The sequence below is a fragment of the Erythranthe guttata genome, chromosome 14 (genome assembly GCF_056151865.1).
Source record: "Erythranthe guttata isolate IM_541 chromosome 14, IM_541, whole genome shotgun sequence".
Lineage (NCBI taxonomy): Eukaryota > Viridiplantae > Streptophyta > Magnoliopsida > Lamiales > Phrymaceae > Erythranthe > Erythranthe guttata.
Window position 1 is genome coordinate 14969740 of NC_142546.1, and position 16450 is coordinate 14986189.

The window sequence follows — 16450 nt, forward strand, 5'->3', positions numbered from 1 at the left end:
TAAATAAATAAACCGGATTATTAGGGAATGGAAATGGAAATTTGATTTTTTTTTTCAATTAATCAGATGTGCATCGTTTTCAGCAGACTTGTACGAAACTGAGACACTAATCCGAAAGAAGAAAATGCATACAAAGGTTATTGGAGTCTCACAAACATGTACACAAACAATATGCTTCAAGAAGTAGCTCCGTATGGAATAAGAGCTGCCGCCACTATCCTTCCTTCTTCGTTCAATATGTTGTACGTCGATGCAGCATTTCTCTTCAATAAAGTAACAACAAAAAACTCGATAAATATGAGGCAGTTTCCAAATTTAAATTAAAAAAATAGTGGACAGTAGTTATGCAGTGAATCAAGGTCTTACTATCATACAACCACAGCTATATAATGGAAATGCGCACAAAGGAAAGACAACCGAAAGATTTGTAAAATAAGTCTATAAATTATATTTTGCTATAGTTCATGAAATCGTAACTTGTCTCGTATAAAGGTGATGAACCGTGCAATTTAAATGATTACGTACCGAGTCAACTGCTTCTATTTTCATGCCAGCGGAACGAATGAAGCTACGAACTTCAGGTTTTACCGGCTGAATATCCCTTCCACATCCAATAATCAAAATTTCTGGAATATCAAAAACAAATGCCTGATTTTAGCTATGTCTCTGTGAAGGAAATCTCCACAATCTTGGCTAGAATTCTCTCCTCGTTGAATAATTTCATCTCTCATCCAAGTGAATAAGGGGAAAAATTGATTGAACAAAGTAGTACACACTTTTCATGCATTTCTATTACACTTACTCACCTGGTATTGGTCGTACGGTCTTAAAAATAGACAAGCTGCAAAAAGAATCATAAAAACGGAACTATATCAGGAATTGACATTGAAACAACTCTAAAAAGGAAACTTTTTTAGACATTGCTAGCAAAATCTTTGCACGAACAAATTTTGAATAGTTCTCTAATCATGTAATGGTTACAGAACATTCAGAACATAACTCGTCTAAAGATTTCAAAATATGAAAAATAATCAATTCTACACAATAAAAGCACGGCATAATATTATTAAAGGCGAGGAGAAACAAGAACCTTCGATGAAATAGTTAAAAAAATAAAAATATTCTCCGAACGTGCTGAAATTTTGCTGGCAAATATTTTACATACATTTTAGTTTACAGAAACTAATTGCCGACTTCAGGCTAAAGATATCAATTCGATCATGCACCAAATGTTGTATTCAAAACACCAAACCCTCAGTACAAATTCCCCATCCTCATTTTCTCGAGTTGATTGAAAATCTTTGACTGGACATATCAGCAGAAGCATTTCGTACTTGAACTTTTAGTCAACTGCTCTTAACAAGAAAATTAAAGTACTCTCAAGAAGCATATTAAATACCTTTCAACGGTGATCTCCGAGAAACTTTTGGGGGTCCAAGACATGAGCAAATTTCCTACACAAAGTAAGCTGCCTTCGTACCTGACTCCATTCACTTTGAACCCTGTATTATCAAATCTGTAAGAACCGAACAAAGGTTGGAATTAATCGCTTCTATAAACAATAAAAGGCAGGTTCAGCAGTTCCTGAACTTGTAAATAATAAACTTCCTCAACATACATAAACTAAAATAAAACCAATAATTTGTACACATAGAGCAAGTAATGAAAGTGCAATACTTCAATCTTGCTAGCCCGTTGCAAGAATTGCCTCCAAATCAACCTAGTACAACTCAAAATTAAGCTGTGAAACAATTCGCGTAAAGGGAATAACAGTATCAGTAGGTGTAACAGTTATTAGTTTTACTTCAAAAGTTGACTGAGAAACGCAAAATATTGATATTTATCAGATTAAGGTAAGTAAAAGATCAAATCATTCATAACTCCATTTTTTTCCGTACGTACGTAAGAGTCGTACCATACTACCAATGCAAGGACAATCAATCACGCAAACTATTACAGAAGTATGTAACAATATAACGAAGGGCTAGCGCTAAAATTCTAATATATTTACAAGACTGGATTCCGCTAATATCTAAAGGCTAAAATTGAAGGTTCTCTTTACACGTTTATTGGCTTAAATGCCAAGCATCGATTTGCTTGCTTAATAAAACCTCACATCTATAAATTACATGAGAAGATAATCAATTTACAATACACACAGTTATTCAAACCTAATTTGCCCAAAAAAAATTTATATTTGAAATTAACACAAATTCCTATCAGACAGACACAAATTCTTACCAAAATTCTTATGGAAATGAACTAAAATGGTACAGCGATGTACTGAATTGACGAAAGAGAGTTAATAAATACCCTTGGAAACGGAGCTGGTCGTCGGGGAAATTATCGATGAGATTGATCTGATCGTAGAGAGAGAATGCTCTTCTCAGCGAAGGCAGCGCCGTCTGGTGCCTCGGCGGCGCCGCTTCTTTCCGGAGTGCTCGCATGAGCGTCGGCAGCGCCGCCACCGCTTTCTGTCTCGCCGCCATCTCTTTATGGTGCTTCTGCTCGTCTCCGGTGTGGGGGTAAAGAAGAAATATGGAAAATTAACTATAAATGTTTTCCCCAAATGCCCCTTGTTAGGACGTAATACAACATATGGTAAATTATGGTCAAACCCCTGAGGTAAGATTAAATTATGAAAAAACCCTCTTATATTTGATAATTACAACCACCCATCAATTATGAAATTTCTTACACGTCCACCTTTACAGTGTCAAATTTAGTGTAATGTTCTATATTATGGGAATATTTCTCCGGTTTGTAGCCGTTTTACACCACTCGAACTCCACATTTTGAAACAAGATGATCATAAGATGTGTTGATTTTTAATATCAGATTCTAGTGCACCAAAAATTGCATTATTGCATGAAACGAGTACAAACTAGAGAACATTTTACGTAATCTAGAAGATTTTGTTGAATGTGACACCATAAGGTTGAACGTGTAAGAAATTTTATAGTTGAAGAGACTGACCGTAATTATTCAAACATGATGAGATTTTTCGTAATTTGACCTTAAGAATCTTCTTACACGTCCATCTTTAGAGATGTAAAACTCAGTAGAATCTTGTAGATTATATAAAATATTTTCCAGTTTGTAACCTTTCTTCCCCATTCGAGTTACAAATTTGAAACAAGATTGTGGTGCATTAAAAACTGTATTTTTGCACAAAACAAGTACAAACTAGAAAAAAATTCCACGAAATCATTGAATTATAAGAGTGGACGCGTAAAAGAATTCATTATTGAAAGGTAGATTGTAATTATCCAAACAAAAGAGTATTTTTCGTAATTTAACCTTACATTAGGGGTGACGCCGCAATAAAAAATTCCAATATATAGCTCTTGTTAAAAGCCCATTTTAATTATGGGGTGCCAATCTTTATTTGGGCTCAAGTCTAAAATTGGCGACCCAACTAAAATTCAACTTTCAACTCACCAACGGTATATTCTTTTCTCACGTGACAAACCAAATACGACGCCGTACTTAAAAATCGAGTAATATATAATTTAGGTTTTTCCGACAAACCCGATGATCAACCAATAGTAGTCCGCCTATTTTCACCCCCTCCGGACAAAACCCAGAAGCTAAGAAGAACACAATCCCTATTTCATTTCGATCAAACGGGTAAATTTCCAATTCTATTCATTTATTTATTTTCATATTCGTATTAGCGATAATCCGATTGTGTATTTGATCGATTTTCATTCTCCTTTAGCTGCAAATATTTATTGCTTTTGTGGCTTTGACTTTGGCTTGACTTTGATTTTGTTCTATCTTTTGGGGATTACATATCCGATCATGATTCTGAAGATTCCCCTAAAATTTCCTGCTATTTTATTTGATTTTGATTTTGATTTTTTTTTTTTGAATTGACAAGGGTAATAAAAATACTCATAATTGGCAAGGGGTTTGAGACAGATGAAATGAAAATTATATTTTGATGAGCTTATTTATTTCTTATGTTGCTGGAAATAATCAATTCGGGCCCGTTTTCGTTTTTTTTGGTGCAAGTTGTTATTTGAAATTGTGTGATGTTTATTGATGCGTGTTTGTGTAATTGTTCGTTTGCTATTATCCGCGAGTCTCGTTCTTCGTGTGTTCTTGGTTGTTTAAGTTTAGCTAATACTAAAGAAAGACTAATATGTAAGTATTACGTGTATACGTGAATACCGTTTTTGCTTCGTTGTTTGATTCCATGTACCAATAAAAATTGGAATTTTTCTCTCTCTCTCTCTCTCTCTCTCTCTCTCTCTCTCTCTCTCTCTCTCTATATATATATATATATATATATATATATATATATATATATATATATATATATATATATAGTTGTGGGTATTGGAGTTTGTGTTGTTCGGCGATTAGGTAGTTTGTAACTGACTTTCGGTGTTGCAATACGGAGGAAAATATGAATTACCGTTACTTCTTTTCAAGTGGATTATTAGTAACTTTAAATCTTCGTGTCCTAATGTCGTCCATAACTAATTAATCTAGACGAGATAAGTTGATCAAGCGATGTTTGCTTTGTGTTTATGTAGCGTAATTTGTCGAGAAAGTTGATAAATGGTGCTAAGTGGAATACAAAATAAGTTGATGTGTGTGTATTATTGAGACGTAAAATGAAGAAGTGGAAATGATATACGGTATTACTAGAGACATTTTAAATACTAGAGACATTTTTGTTCTTGGATGTTCGTTTTAAGACATTCTTGTATCTGATTGCCTTCTTCTTCCGTGTTTTTCGTTTTTGCTGCCTTCGTTTTTGTTTGTTTAGTGGCATTTTATTTATTTTAATTGAAATTTTGTGACGAATCTTAGCTCTGTCACATTTAGTACCGTTTTATATCGAATTGATTAAAAAAAAAAAAAAAAAAAAAAAAAAAACCTCCCCGTGTTATTAATATTAGCACTTTTTAGCACATTATCTGCTAAATAGTGCGTTTTTAGGGGGCAGTTTGCAAAAAAAAATGATAGGGGCTTTTTTGCTAATAAAATAACACGGGGACTTTTATGCAATAAACCCCGATAAATAAACTCATTGAATTTTCTTGAAAAAAAACTCCGGAGTTTTTCACCATTTACGTTAAAATGTTTGCAGGAAAAATAACCAATTTTATGGATAAGACGGAAGCTAGCAAGAAGCTAACCGAGGACATGACTCGTGAGTCACTAATCGCAATCTCTTACGACACTGATGACGTGGCGGCTAATGAAATGTCGCCGGAAAACAACAAAAATAGCGACGAATTTGTTGAATCTCCGAATCGAGATAGGGACGAGAAATATAGGTCTAAGTTGATCTCGATTTCTTATTCGCCCTCGCCCGATGCGAAAGAGCTACCGTTACTGCCACCCGGCGAAGTCCACGGTTAGCTTAATGAAACATTATCGGACCTCTTTAATATTATACGACTACGATTGTAAAATTTTACGATAAATAATTAAATATTGTCTTGTATGAAACAATATTTCCTCTTGGGGTTTGAAGGTGTGTTGTGGTTTATCTTATAAATACTTGTAATTAACTTCACTATCTAATAATGTGAAAATATGATGAATATTTTATTAATATATATCAATGATTATGTTGATTTTTAGTTGATTTTATTGCTCCTTTATTACCACTTAACCATGTAATATTGTTTGTTATTTTTGCTACATAGCTATTTTACTACTACCACCTTTGAGGTATTTTCAAATTATGAAAATACCCCTCATGTTTGGTTATTACAATTATCCCTCAACTATGAATTTTCTTACACGTCAACTTTTGCTGTGTTAAATTTAGTGGAATATTCTCTAATTTGTACTCGTTTTACCACATTCGAGCTCCACATTATGAAACAAAATAAGGGTAAATTACAACCACCCCCGAGGTATGGTCAATTTACAAAAAAAACCCTCCTGTTTGGATAATTACAACCACCCATCAACTATAAATCTTTTTACACGTCCAACCTTGCGGTTTCAAATTTAGTGGAATCTTCGAGATTATATGAAATATTATCACTTTTGTATCCGATTTATTCCATTCGAACTTCACATTTTGAAGTAAGATGATCATAATACGTGTTTTTTGGCTTGAATATATCAGATTGTGGTGCATCAAAAACTATATTTTTATACAAAACGAGTACAAACTATAGCACATTTCACGAAATCTAGATGATTATGTTGAATTTGATACTATAAGGGTGGAGGTATAAGAAAAAATCATGGTTGAGGGGAGTAGATGTAATTATCCAAACAAGAGGGTTTTTTTGTAAATTGACCATACCTCAAGGGATGGTTGTAATTTACCCAACAAGATAATCATAAAATGTGTCTCTTGGCTTGTAAATATCAGATTGCGATATCAGAAATGGTATTTTTACACAAAACGAGTACAAAATAGAGAATATTCCACGGAATCTAGAAGATTCTGTTGAATTTAATGTGTAAGAAGATTCATAGTTGATGGGTAGTTGTAACAATCCAAACATAAGAGATTTTTTCGTAATTCGACTTTAACTAAGGGTGAGCTTAATTTATCCTAATAAAAATTAAATAGATACTTATTTATTTATTTATTTATTATTATTTCTTCAAAAGGGATATGCATGAATGGTTTTTGTATTCTTATGCCAAGTAGTGATATATATGAAGTCTTTGTTTTTTCATAGACTATATATAGATTTTGGTGGTTTTTGTAAAGTCTTTTTGAATGATATATTTGTCTGCTGCCTTCTCTCCATGTGGTTTCTCATTTCCAATAAACCTACTATTTAATTTATTACAATTTTTTTTTTTTTTTTTTTGAAATAAATGATTAAAGATGTCAAAACAAAAGTGGTGGTTTGAATGATAGGGTATTTTATTTTTTATATTATTCTTAATTTGTTTAAGGCCCATGTTGCCTGCAAATTAATATAATTGAAACGTGACAACTGAACTGCTCTGATCTTCTTCCTTTTTTTTTCTTTTTAAATATATTTCTTTTGGATAAATTGATTTTCTTTTTTTAATAATAGACTTTATATTACAAAATTCATAGAGCCGGCCATTTAACAAGTGGATAAACTCCACATAAATTTTGAACAATATTTTCATTCCAAATTTTGAAAGTTGGGATTTATTGAATATCACTCGATTAGAGGTGGAAATCGGACGGAAATGGCTTTTTTTCGGAAGATTTCTTTTCTGAAGTAAAATATGGATTCAAATTTTCATCCCAAAAAATTCGGAACACAAAAATTTATACAGATTTCGAAATGCCTTAGAATCGGCGGGGAATTTTGTATGTATAATCTCTTGTTTCAAATTCGGATGTGATATGAATTTTCGCAGAGTTTTTCTATCTTTTTCAAAATTTTGCAGGAAAACGCAAGAAAATTCAAAAGAGGGGGGGAAAACGGAATAAATAAAACAACATATAGGAACAACAAATTGAAAAATACGGTTCCAAATTTAGATATTTTCGCATCTGAACTGGCGGAATTCGAAGATTTTGTCCCGATTTCCACCCCCTATGATTGATCATTAGACACGTAGGAGAGGATTTTATGGCTGATTATTAATTGAAAAGAAAAGATGACAACATTTCAAAGTGTCGAAATCCAAATATGGTGAGTTGCTATGATTAATGTGGGCACACTTTAGAACAATGAAATATGAATTGAGGAGACATAAGTGAATTGTGTATGTCTGCAAAAAGACTAACAAATGTAGGGTTTATTAGATTCTAAACATATTTCAAGACATGACCCAAAATCCACTCATAGATTACCTGCAACAACTAAAGCAAAACAAATATTACATATCCTCTTTTATTTTAGTACACAAAAAAAGGACAAAATGCACTTCAGCCCCGTATATTTTTTTCTGTTTTTGCACTTTCTTCCGTATAAATTGAACACCACCACCACCACCCCTAGAATTTTTCCGGCTTATTTTTCATTGGAATTGACATTTATCTGTTCATTTCAAGGCATTTGAGTTATTTCATTGTTCTATTTGAATTCTACTATCGTTATATTTTCTAGTAGACGGAAAACAAAATTAGGGTTTTTTTTTCTCCCCGAAAATGAATTGTGCGTGCGTAATGTAGTCCCAAAATTGTGAGAATCTTCAATTTCTTCTTTAGTTAGCAGTTACTACGGTGATTCATCCCTAAAATGACATAAATGCCCTTCAATTGGATGGATTCGTGGCAATTCCAATGAGAAAATACACCAAAAATTATACGTTGGGACAAAGTGTAACTGTAACAAAATTTTACAAGGAGAAAAATTCAAAAATTGAAAATTTACAAGGGATGAAGCAATTACACAATCCAGTTCATAGTTCATGGGTCGAAGTATGGTTAACAATTAACCATCATGTGGTCAACGAGTTAATTCCAAATCAGACCGAACCGAGCCATGGGCATGTCTACTTGTAATTATAGATACAATATATAAATGCATATTTTGATCCGATTACAATGAATTCTTGGTAGAAAATTTAGTTTAATTTTTTTTTTAATTATTACATACAATTAGTGCCACCTCTGATCTTGTCAATTAGTGTTAAGTGGGATTCCGTACATATTTTATAATTAATATAAACAAAAGAACAGCAATTAACCAAATTCCACAATTTTGTTATTACAAATACAACCTGTGATCATCCCCTTCATTTATTTATTTTTTGCTTAAATCATCTCCAAAAACAAAGAGAATCCCTGCTCTAAACAACAAGACAAAACCACTAGATTTAGGCCGGCAGCAAGATCACCCCCCACCCCCATCCACCCTAGCTTTCTCAATTCTCAAAGACCATATTTTTATTATTTATTAACCCAAATCTCCCCTTGTATATATATAATATATATCTTTGCTACTTTTCTTTTTTCTGTCTCATTAAGCAATAAAAAAGCAATCTTTATCACATTTCTTGATTTCTTGAAAGAAAAAAATTTAATCTTTTTTTTTTCTTTTTTTGGGGGTGATGGGGTTGGAGTTGTTGTTGTTCTACTTTTCTTTTTTTCTGTCTCATTAAGCAATAAAAAAGCAATCTTGATCACATTTCTTGATAAAAAAAATAAATCTAAAAAAAAAAAAATTATTTTGTGATGGGGTGGGAATTGTTGTTAGTGGGGTGGTGTTGTTGTTGTTTATTAGGGTTGTTGATTTTGAAAAGGGGTATGAGGAGTGTGAATAGTTGGTGGTGTGAGAGGAAATTGGGGGAGAGGAGATATGAACTGCCACCAGGTGATTTTGGTTGGCCTTTCATTGGTAATATGTGGTCCTTCCTCAGAGCTTTCAAGTCTACCAATCCTGATTCTTTCCTCTCCGACTTTATTCACAGGTCATCATCCATCATCTTTCTCTCTCTCTCTCCCCCCCCCCCTCTCTCTCTCTCTCTCTCTCTCTGTATAGTGTATATATATGTGTGTGTGTGTGTGTGTGTGTGTGTGTGTGTGTGTGTGTGTGTGTGTGTGTGTGTGTGTGTGTGTGTGTGTGTGTGTGTGTGATGAAATGCAGAAAAAAGGTACATTTTGATGTTTGAATTGAAAACATATTAATGATCACAAATTGAGGTTGGCAGTATTTCTTGAAATATTTCAAGATTGCCCTTGTGTGTGTGTGTGTGTGTGTGTGTGTGTGTGTGTGTGTGTGTGTGTGTGTGTGTGTGTGTGTGTGTGTGTGTGTGTGTGTGTGTGAGTGTGTGTGTGTGTGTGTGATAAAATGCTAAAAAGGGTACATTTTGATGGTTGAATTGAAAACCATTTATGATCACAAATTGAGGGTGGCAGTATTTCTTGAAATATTCAAGAATCCCCTTGTGTGTGTGTGTGTGTGTGTGTGTGTGCAGAAAAGGGTACATTTTGTTGGTTGAAAACCAGAAAACCATTTTTATGATCACAAATTGAAGGTGGCAATATTTCTTGAAATCTTTCAAGATTATGATTTTTGGAAAGAATTCTTAACTTTTTTCGGCGAGAAGTTGACCTTTTCGAATTTAGGTACTCCCTCCGATTGTTTATAAGTGACGTTGTAGCAAGCAAGATTTTTTTTTGTCCCATATTATGTGTCCTTTTAAATTTTGATGTACACCAAATTTGTTCGATTTGTCCAATTTTACCCTAGACAATTTTCGATCACGAAAATGATCAAGAATCCACAATTTTTTAATTTTTGATTTTATTTTTCAGGTTCGGACACACCGGAATGTACAAGGTACACATGTTCGGCAATCCCAGCATCATAGTCACCACAGCCGAAGCATGCCGAAAAGTTCTAACCGACGACGAGGCCTTCAAACCAGGATGGCCCACATCCACAGTAAACCTAATCGGAAAAAAATCATTCGTCGGAATCTCCGACGAAGAGCACAAATGGCTTCGTAAATTAACCTCCGCCCCCGTAAACGGAAACGAAGCATTGTCCGTGTACATGAAATACATCGAAGATAATGTCGTAACTGCTCTAGAGAAATGGTCGGAAATGGGAGAAATCGAGTTCTTAACCGAACTCCGAAAGCTCACGTTCACAATAATCATGCACATTTTTATGAGCTCCGAGAGCGAGCAAGTTATGGAGGTTTTGGAGAGAGAATACACCGCGTTGAACTATGGCGTTAGGGCTATGGCGATTAATATACCGGGTTTTGCTTACCACTCTGCTCTTAAGGTCTGATTTTCGTTAATCGCATATAAAACTACTATTACATATGTTCTATATTATCTGTCGCTTTAGAGTTCCAATAATACTTAAATACTTTTTTTCATATTTTACCCTTATTAAATGATAAAGGGTATTTTAGTCTTTTTATATATCGTTCCTAAAAAAAACTAGGGTAAATTACGGCCATCCCCGAGGTATGGCCAAATTACGAAAGAACTCCTCTTGTTTGGGTAATTACAGCCATCCCATTCCTTTAAATATTTTTACATAAAATTTATGTAATTCGGTTATTTACCGAACCAAATCGTATATTCAGTTCGGTAAATGGTATGAAATGTTGGCGTACCGAAATTTCGGTTCGGTTTTACCGATTTAATCCCTAAATTTATCCATGAAGGGGTTTTTTCGTTAGATAATAGATAGTTGAGGGGGGTTTTCGTAATTTGACCATAACTCATTGGTAGCAGTAATTTGCCCAAAAAACTATTCCATATTATTTTTCACTCTAGATTTTAATAATGCATTAAATACATTTTTCTTATTTTACCCTTATTAATCGAACTCTATTAAACATTAACTCCTTTTTATCAACTCATTAAATAATAAAGGTTATTTTAGTCTTTTTTTTTACATATACGAGCATTGTTATTACGAATTTCGGTTTTTATGCATTTAAAATCGGGCTTTTTACAATTTTAGGCACGTAAAAAGCTCGTGGAAGTTCTTCAAGCCACAGTAACTTCTAGAAGGAATCTGAGGGGCGAAAACCCCCCGAAGGCTAAGAAAGATATGATGGATGCTCTTATGGAAGCTGAAGATGAAAATGGGCGAAAATTGGACGACGAAGAAATAATCGATGTTTTAGTTATGTACTTAAACGCAGGCCACGAATCTTCGGGGCACATCACTATGTGGGCCACCCTTTTTCTTCAGAAGCATCCCGACGTGTTCAAAAGAGCCAAGGTATGTACTTAATACTATTATTACTCTATATGTCGTTTTTTTTGTTGCGCAAATATTAAGAAAATCAATAAATGTGCATAGGTTATAGCAAAAAGAACTTAGGAAATCACTAAAATACCCTTTTGATTAATTGTTTTTCAGTTGATTAATTAAGAGCGATAAATGGTAAAATCGAAAACAGTGCAATTAATGATTCAAAGAGTCAAATAATACGGGACAGATGGAGTATTACATAATTAATATATTTATTATTGTCCTAATTCGTAATCGAGACGACATTGAAAAGCTAATATTTTGGACTTCGTTTTCTTGATATTCTCATGAATAATAATTCAGGCTGAGCAAGAGGAGATTGTGAAGAACAGGCCGGCTGATCAAAACGGTCTTTCGCTTAAAGAAATACGGCAAATGGATTATCTTTCTAAGGTTTCCCGCCTTTTTTTTTTATTATTTTTTATAATATATATAATTTCTTCGAAATTTACTCTTTTTTTTTCCGAGCATCTTTTAACAGGTAATCGATGAAACACTTCGTGTGATCACATTCTCACTTGTTGTCTTCCGAGAAGCAAAGAAAGATGTCCACGTTTGCGGTATATATATGCTAATTTTTTTTTTGATTCATATATTCTTTTTAATATTTATAATTTAGCAGCAATAATAATAAATTTAGGAAAAATTGAAGTTCACATTTTTTATTTTGTTTCTTAGGTTACACAATTCCTAAGGGATGGAAAGTTCTGGTCTGGTTTAGGAGTGTTCATTTTGATCCCGAAACATACGTCGAACCGAAGAAATTCGATCCTTCTCGATGGGATGTGAGTTTTGAAACCAATAATTATTATTATTACTTAGCAATTTATGAAGATTTTACGGTATAATTTTTTTTATATAATTTAAATTTATTTGTAGGGATTTACACCTAAAGCCGGAAATTTCCTTCCATTTGGCGGTGGAAGTAGATTATGCCCCGGAAATGATCTCGCCAAAATCGAGATATCTATCTTCCTTCATCATTTTCTTTTGAATTACGAGTGAGTTACTATCCGTTCTTTTCTCCTTCGATTTAATATCGAAATGGTTTTTATTTTGTGTTTATTATTTTTTTTTTGAAGGCTCGAACGACATAATCCAGCTAGTCCGATGATGTACTTGCCGCATACGAGGCCGAAGGACAACTGCCTAGGAAGAATAAGGAGAGTGTCTGCATAAGATGTAGAGAGAGGAGATTAATTAATATAAGAGCTCTCTATTTATTTTGTTTTTGATTTATGAGAAATAAAATGTTACTTTGTTCTTAGTATAGAACTTAATTCTCCAACTACATTTTGTAATTCTAAGTTGGGATTTTTCCTTAAACTACAAATATTAGTATAATATATGATGAATATTCATAATTTTGTCCAATTTAAAAAGTAAATGTAGATATATATTATATACTCTAATGTACGAAATTTAAGGAAATTATTTTTTTTGCTCGGAAGATAATCCGGGGCGGATCGGGATAATTTTATATGTGGACGATTTTTTGCAAAAATAAATTAGCCAAAATTCGGGAATTCGGGGGCATCGCACTTGATTTTTTTAAGAATTATTCATAGAAAATTACTAAAATAAGTAAATATATATTGATTTTAATTAAATTAGTATAAGTTCTAGGGTAAATTTCATTTTGCGCCCCTGTACTATGTGAAATGTATCTTTACCCCCCTAATGTAAAGAAAACATCAGACACCCCCTGCCGTTAGCCTTTTTCCTAATTTCCGTTAGTCAAACCCTTTGACCGACTATTGCAAAGAATGACTTTTTTGATGAAAATATCCCAAACATATTCTATATATATGTTGCTTAGTTTTGACAAATGTTCATCAGAATTTTTACTTTTTTCGACCCTGTTTTTTCACTTTATTCAGTCATTTTTATTTACTATTTTCAGCCGTTTTTCTTATAAAAAACTGAAATGTCAAATAAATAAAAATGTAAAACTCACGAAAAAGAAAACCAAAAGCCTTAAAATCTAAAAGAAACCGTGAAATTGAAATAAAACCATATAAAAGAATAGCAAATTAAAAACAAAGCTTTTCATATTATACTGAAAAAATCCCAAAAAAAAAAACGAAAAATCCCTAAAATCGACAAAAAACATAATTTGAACGTTCGCAAAAAAATCGTCAACAATCCACAAAAAATACACCTAAAAAAATTAGGGATTATATCAGATATAAAACAAGGTAAAAGAGTCATTGAACACTCAAATTTAACACTGTTGAAAGTTTGATCATTGACAGTTAAAAATAGGCGGTGTTTGATGTTTTTTTATACATAAGGGGCATAAATAATACCTTTCACATATGTCACATACACTGCAAAATGAATTTTAACCTTTTTTACGGGTATTTTTGCCGGGTACGGGTATTTTTAAATGGGTCGAATAAATACTCGGGTCAGTATATCCATTTTCAGCTTTCCCCATCAATAGGCCCAATTCTCTCTTCTTCGTAAACCCCAATCTCTGTTTCCGCCATGGCCGAACTTTCTTCTTTCTGCAATCACAGGTAAAACCTTCTTCTAATTCACATTCGTACGTTCACGCACAAGCATTTCTTCTCTAATTTCAGTTATGCCCTCACCTCGAATAAAAATCAAAACTTTTTGAGTTCAATCTGAGCTAGGTTTTCACCCAAAAATGGCCGCCGCTTTAAGAAAAACCCAGCAATTAAGATCCACTCTCTGCAAAACCCCCAAAAATCCAATTTTTACCACCTTTCCTAAACCCCTGCAAAACCCTAAATCAACCCCGTGCCTACAACAACAAAAACCCTACTCCACAAAATCATCGAAATTCCCCGAATACGAAATGCCCTCCGTCACATGGGGAGTAATCCAAGGCCGAAAGGAGAAGCTCGTGTCACGTGTCATAATCTGCGACTACTTAAAATCCATGGGCATAATCCCCGACGAACTCGAAGAGCTCGAATTGCCGTCCACGGTCGATGTAATGCGCGAGCGCGTCGAGTTTCTGCAGAAAATCGGTATAACGATAGACGACATGAATGAGTACCCGTTAATGCTTGGATGCAGTGTGAGAAAAAACATAATCCCTGTTTTAGGTTACTTGGAAAAAATCGGGATTCCGAGGGCGAGAATGGGCGAGTTCGTCAAGAATTACCCGCAGTGCCTCCACGCGAGTGTTGTGGTGGAACTCGTGCCGGTTGTTAGGTTTTTACGTGGGCTCGATGTGGAGAAACAGGATCTTGGATATGTGTTGATGAAGTACCCCGAGTTGCTAGGGTTTAAGCTCGAAGGTACAATGAGTACTTCGGTTGCTTACTTGGTTAGTATAGGTGTTAATCCGAGAGATATCGGACCTATGATAACGCAGTATCCGTATATATTAGGTATGAGAGTCGGCACTATGATTAAGCCGCTTGTCGATTACTTGATTTCGTTCGGTTTGCCTAAGAAGATCTTGTGTAGAATGTTCGAAAAACGGGCTTATATACTCGGGTATAATCTCGAAGAGACCGTGAAACCGAATATCGATTGTTTGTTGAGTTTCGGTGTTAAAAAAGAATTACTAGCATCGATTATTGCGCAGTATCCGCAAATAATCGGTTTGCCTTTAAAGGCCAAGCTTTCTTCGCAGCAATACTTTTTCAACTTGAAGCTCAAAATCGACCCTGACGGATTCGCGCGTGTAGTCGAGAAAATGCCTCAGATTGTGAGCCTCAATCAAAACTTGATTATGAAATCGATCGATTTCTTGCTTGGAAGAGGCATTCTTGTTGAAGATGTGGCGAAAATGGTGATTAAGTGCCCTCAATTAGTTGCACTTCAAGTTGGATTAATGAAGAATAGTTACTACTTTTTCAAGAGCGAAATCGGGAGGCCGTTGAAGGAGTTAGTCGAGTTTCCCGAGTATTTGACTTATAGCTTAGAATCAAGAATTAAACCGAGGTATTTGAAATTGCAGAGTAAAGGGATTAGGTGTTCGTTGGCTTGGTTTTTGAACTGTAGTGATCAGAGATTTGAGGAGAGAATTAAAGGGGCGTATATCGAGGCGGAGAGTAACGGCCCCTCGTTTTTCATGGGGGGCAAATTGGAACTTCTGGGGGGTGATATTGTGTCGGAGGACGAAGAGGATGAGAGTGACGATGAAATACTTTATAGGCGAACTGTTTCTCTGTAATAGTTACGAAGTATGCTTTGTCGAATTATACGTTTGTTTCTTTTATTTTGTGTAATGGCATTATTATCTTTGAGCTCTTTGTTGCTGATTGCGAAATTTTGATGATTGTAAGCTCGTTTTCGGTTGTGATCTGGACTTGTATTTCATTATTTCTTCGACTTTTTTTTGTCGAGAAGTCGTTCAAAATTAGCAGCAAGATTGGTGAATATCTTTCATTTTCTTGTTAGTGAATTGTTTCTATAGATAGTTTCACCAAATAAAGTGCAGGTGGGTTTTTCATAAAATTGGTTATTTTATAGACGTGTAATATAAGATAAGGAGAAATTACAGCCCTCAAGTTTGCACTAATTTTGCATTTGGTCCTCCATGTTAAAAAAAACCACATTTGGTCCACCATGTTCCAATAATTTAACAATTTTGGTCATTTCTTCAATTTACCGTTAATCCGTTAGTTAAGGCAGTGTGGGCACACACTTGATTCCGTTAGTTTTAACGGGAAATTAACGAAAATGACTAAAATCGTTGAATTTTTGAATCATAAAGGACTAAATTTGTTTTCCGTGAACATATGGGACCAAATGTGAAATTGGTGCAAACTTGAGGGATGAAAACTTTATTTTTTCCTACAAGATACATAATAGTGTCA

At 34.2% G+C, this 16450-nt stretch overlaps 3 protein-coding genes across 3 annotated transcripts; 2 read left to right on the top strand and 1 right to left on the bottom strand.

Moving 5' to 3' along the window:
* Positions 1 to 17: 17 nt before the first annotated feature.
* LOC105952442 (uncharacterized) lies at positions 18 to 2565 on the bottom strand. The gene is made up of 5 exons (XM_012975995.2): positions 2314 to 2565; positions 1400 to 1516; positions 807 to 841; positions 526 to 626; positions 18 to 263 (listed from the first exon to the last, which is right to left on the bottom strand). Exons 1-5 carry the CDS (start codon positions 2487 to 2489, stop codon positions 177 to 179), a joined length of 516 nt encoding a protein of 171 aa, XP_012831449.1. The 5' UTR covers positions 2490 to 2565; the 3' UTR covers positions 18 to 176.
* Positions 2566 to 8613: 6048 nt separating this feature from the next.
* On the top strand, positions 8614 to 13030 carry LOC105952437 (ent-kaurenoic acid oxidase 1). The gene is made up of 8 exons (XM_012975988.2): positions 8614 to 9333; positions 10181 to 10658; positions 11352 to 11615; positions 11952 to 12041; positions 12130 to 12208; positions 12327 to 12433; positions 12528 to 12649; positions 12731 to 13030. The coding sequence occupies exons 1-8, from the start codon at positions 9098 to 9100 to the stop codon at positions 12825 to 12827; spliced, it is 1473 nt and encodes a 490-aa protein (XP_012831442.2). The 5' UTR covers positions 8614 to 9097; the 3' UTR covers positions 12828 to 13030.
* Positions 13031 to 14051: 1021 nt separating this feature from the next.
* On the top strand, positions 14052 to 15953 carry LOC105952436 (Mitochondrial transcription termination factor family protein). Its single transcript, XM_012975987.2, has one exon. It carries the CDS (start codon positions 14302 to 14304, stop codon positions 15802 to 15804), a length of 1503 nt encoding a protein of 500 aa, XP_012831441.2. The 5' UTR covers positions 14052 to 14301; the 3' UTR covers positions 15805 to 15953.
* The last annotated feature ends 497 nt before the right edge of the window (positions 15954 to 16450 follow it).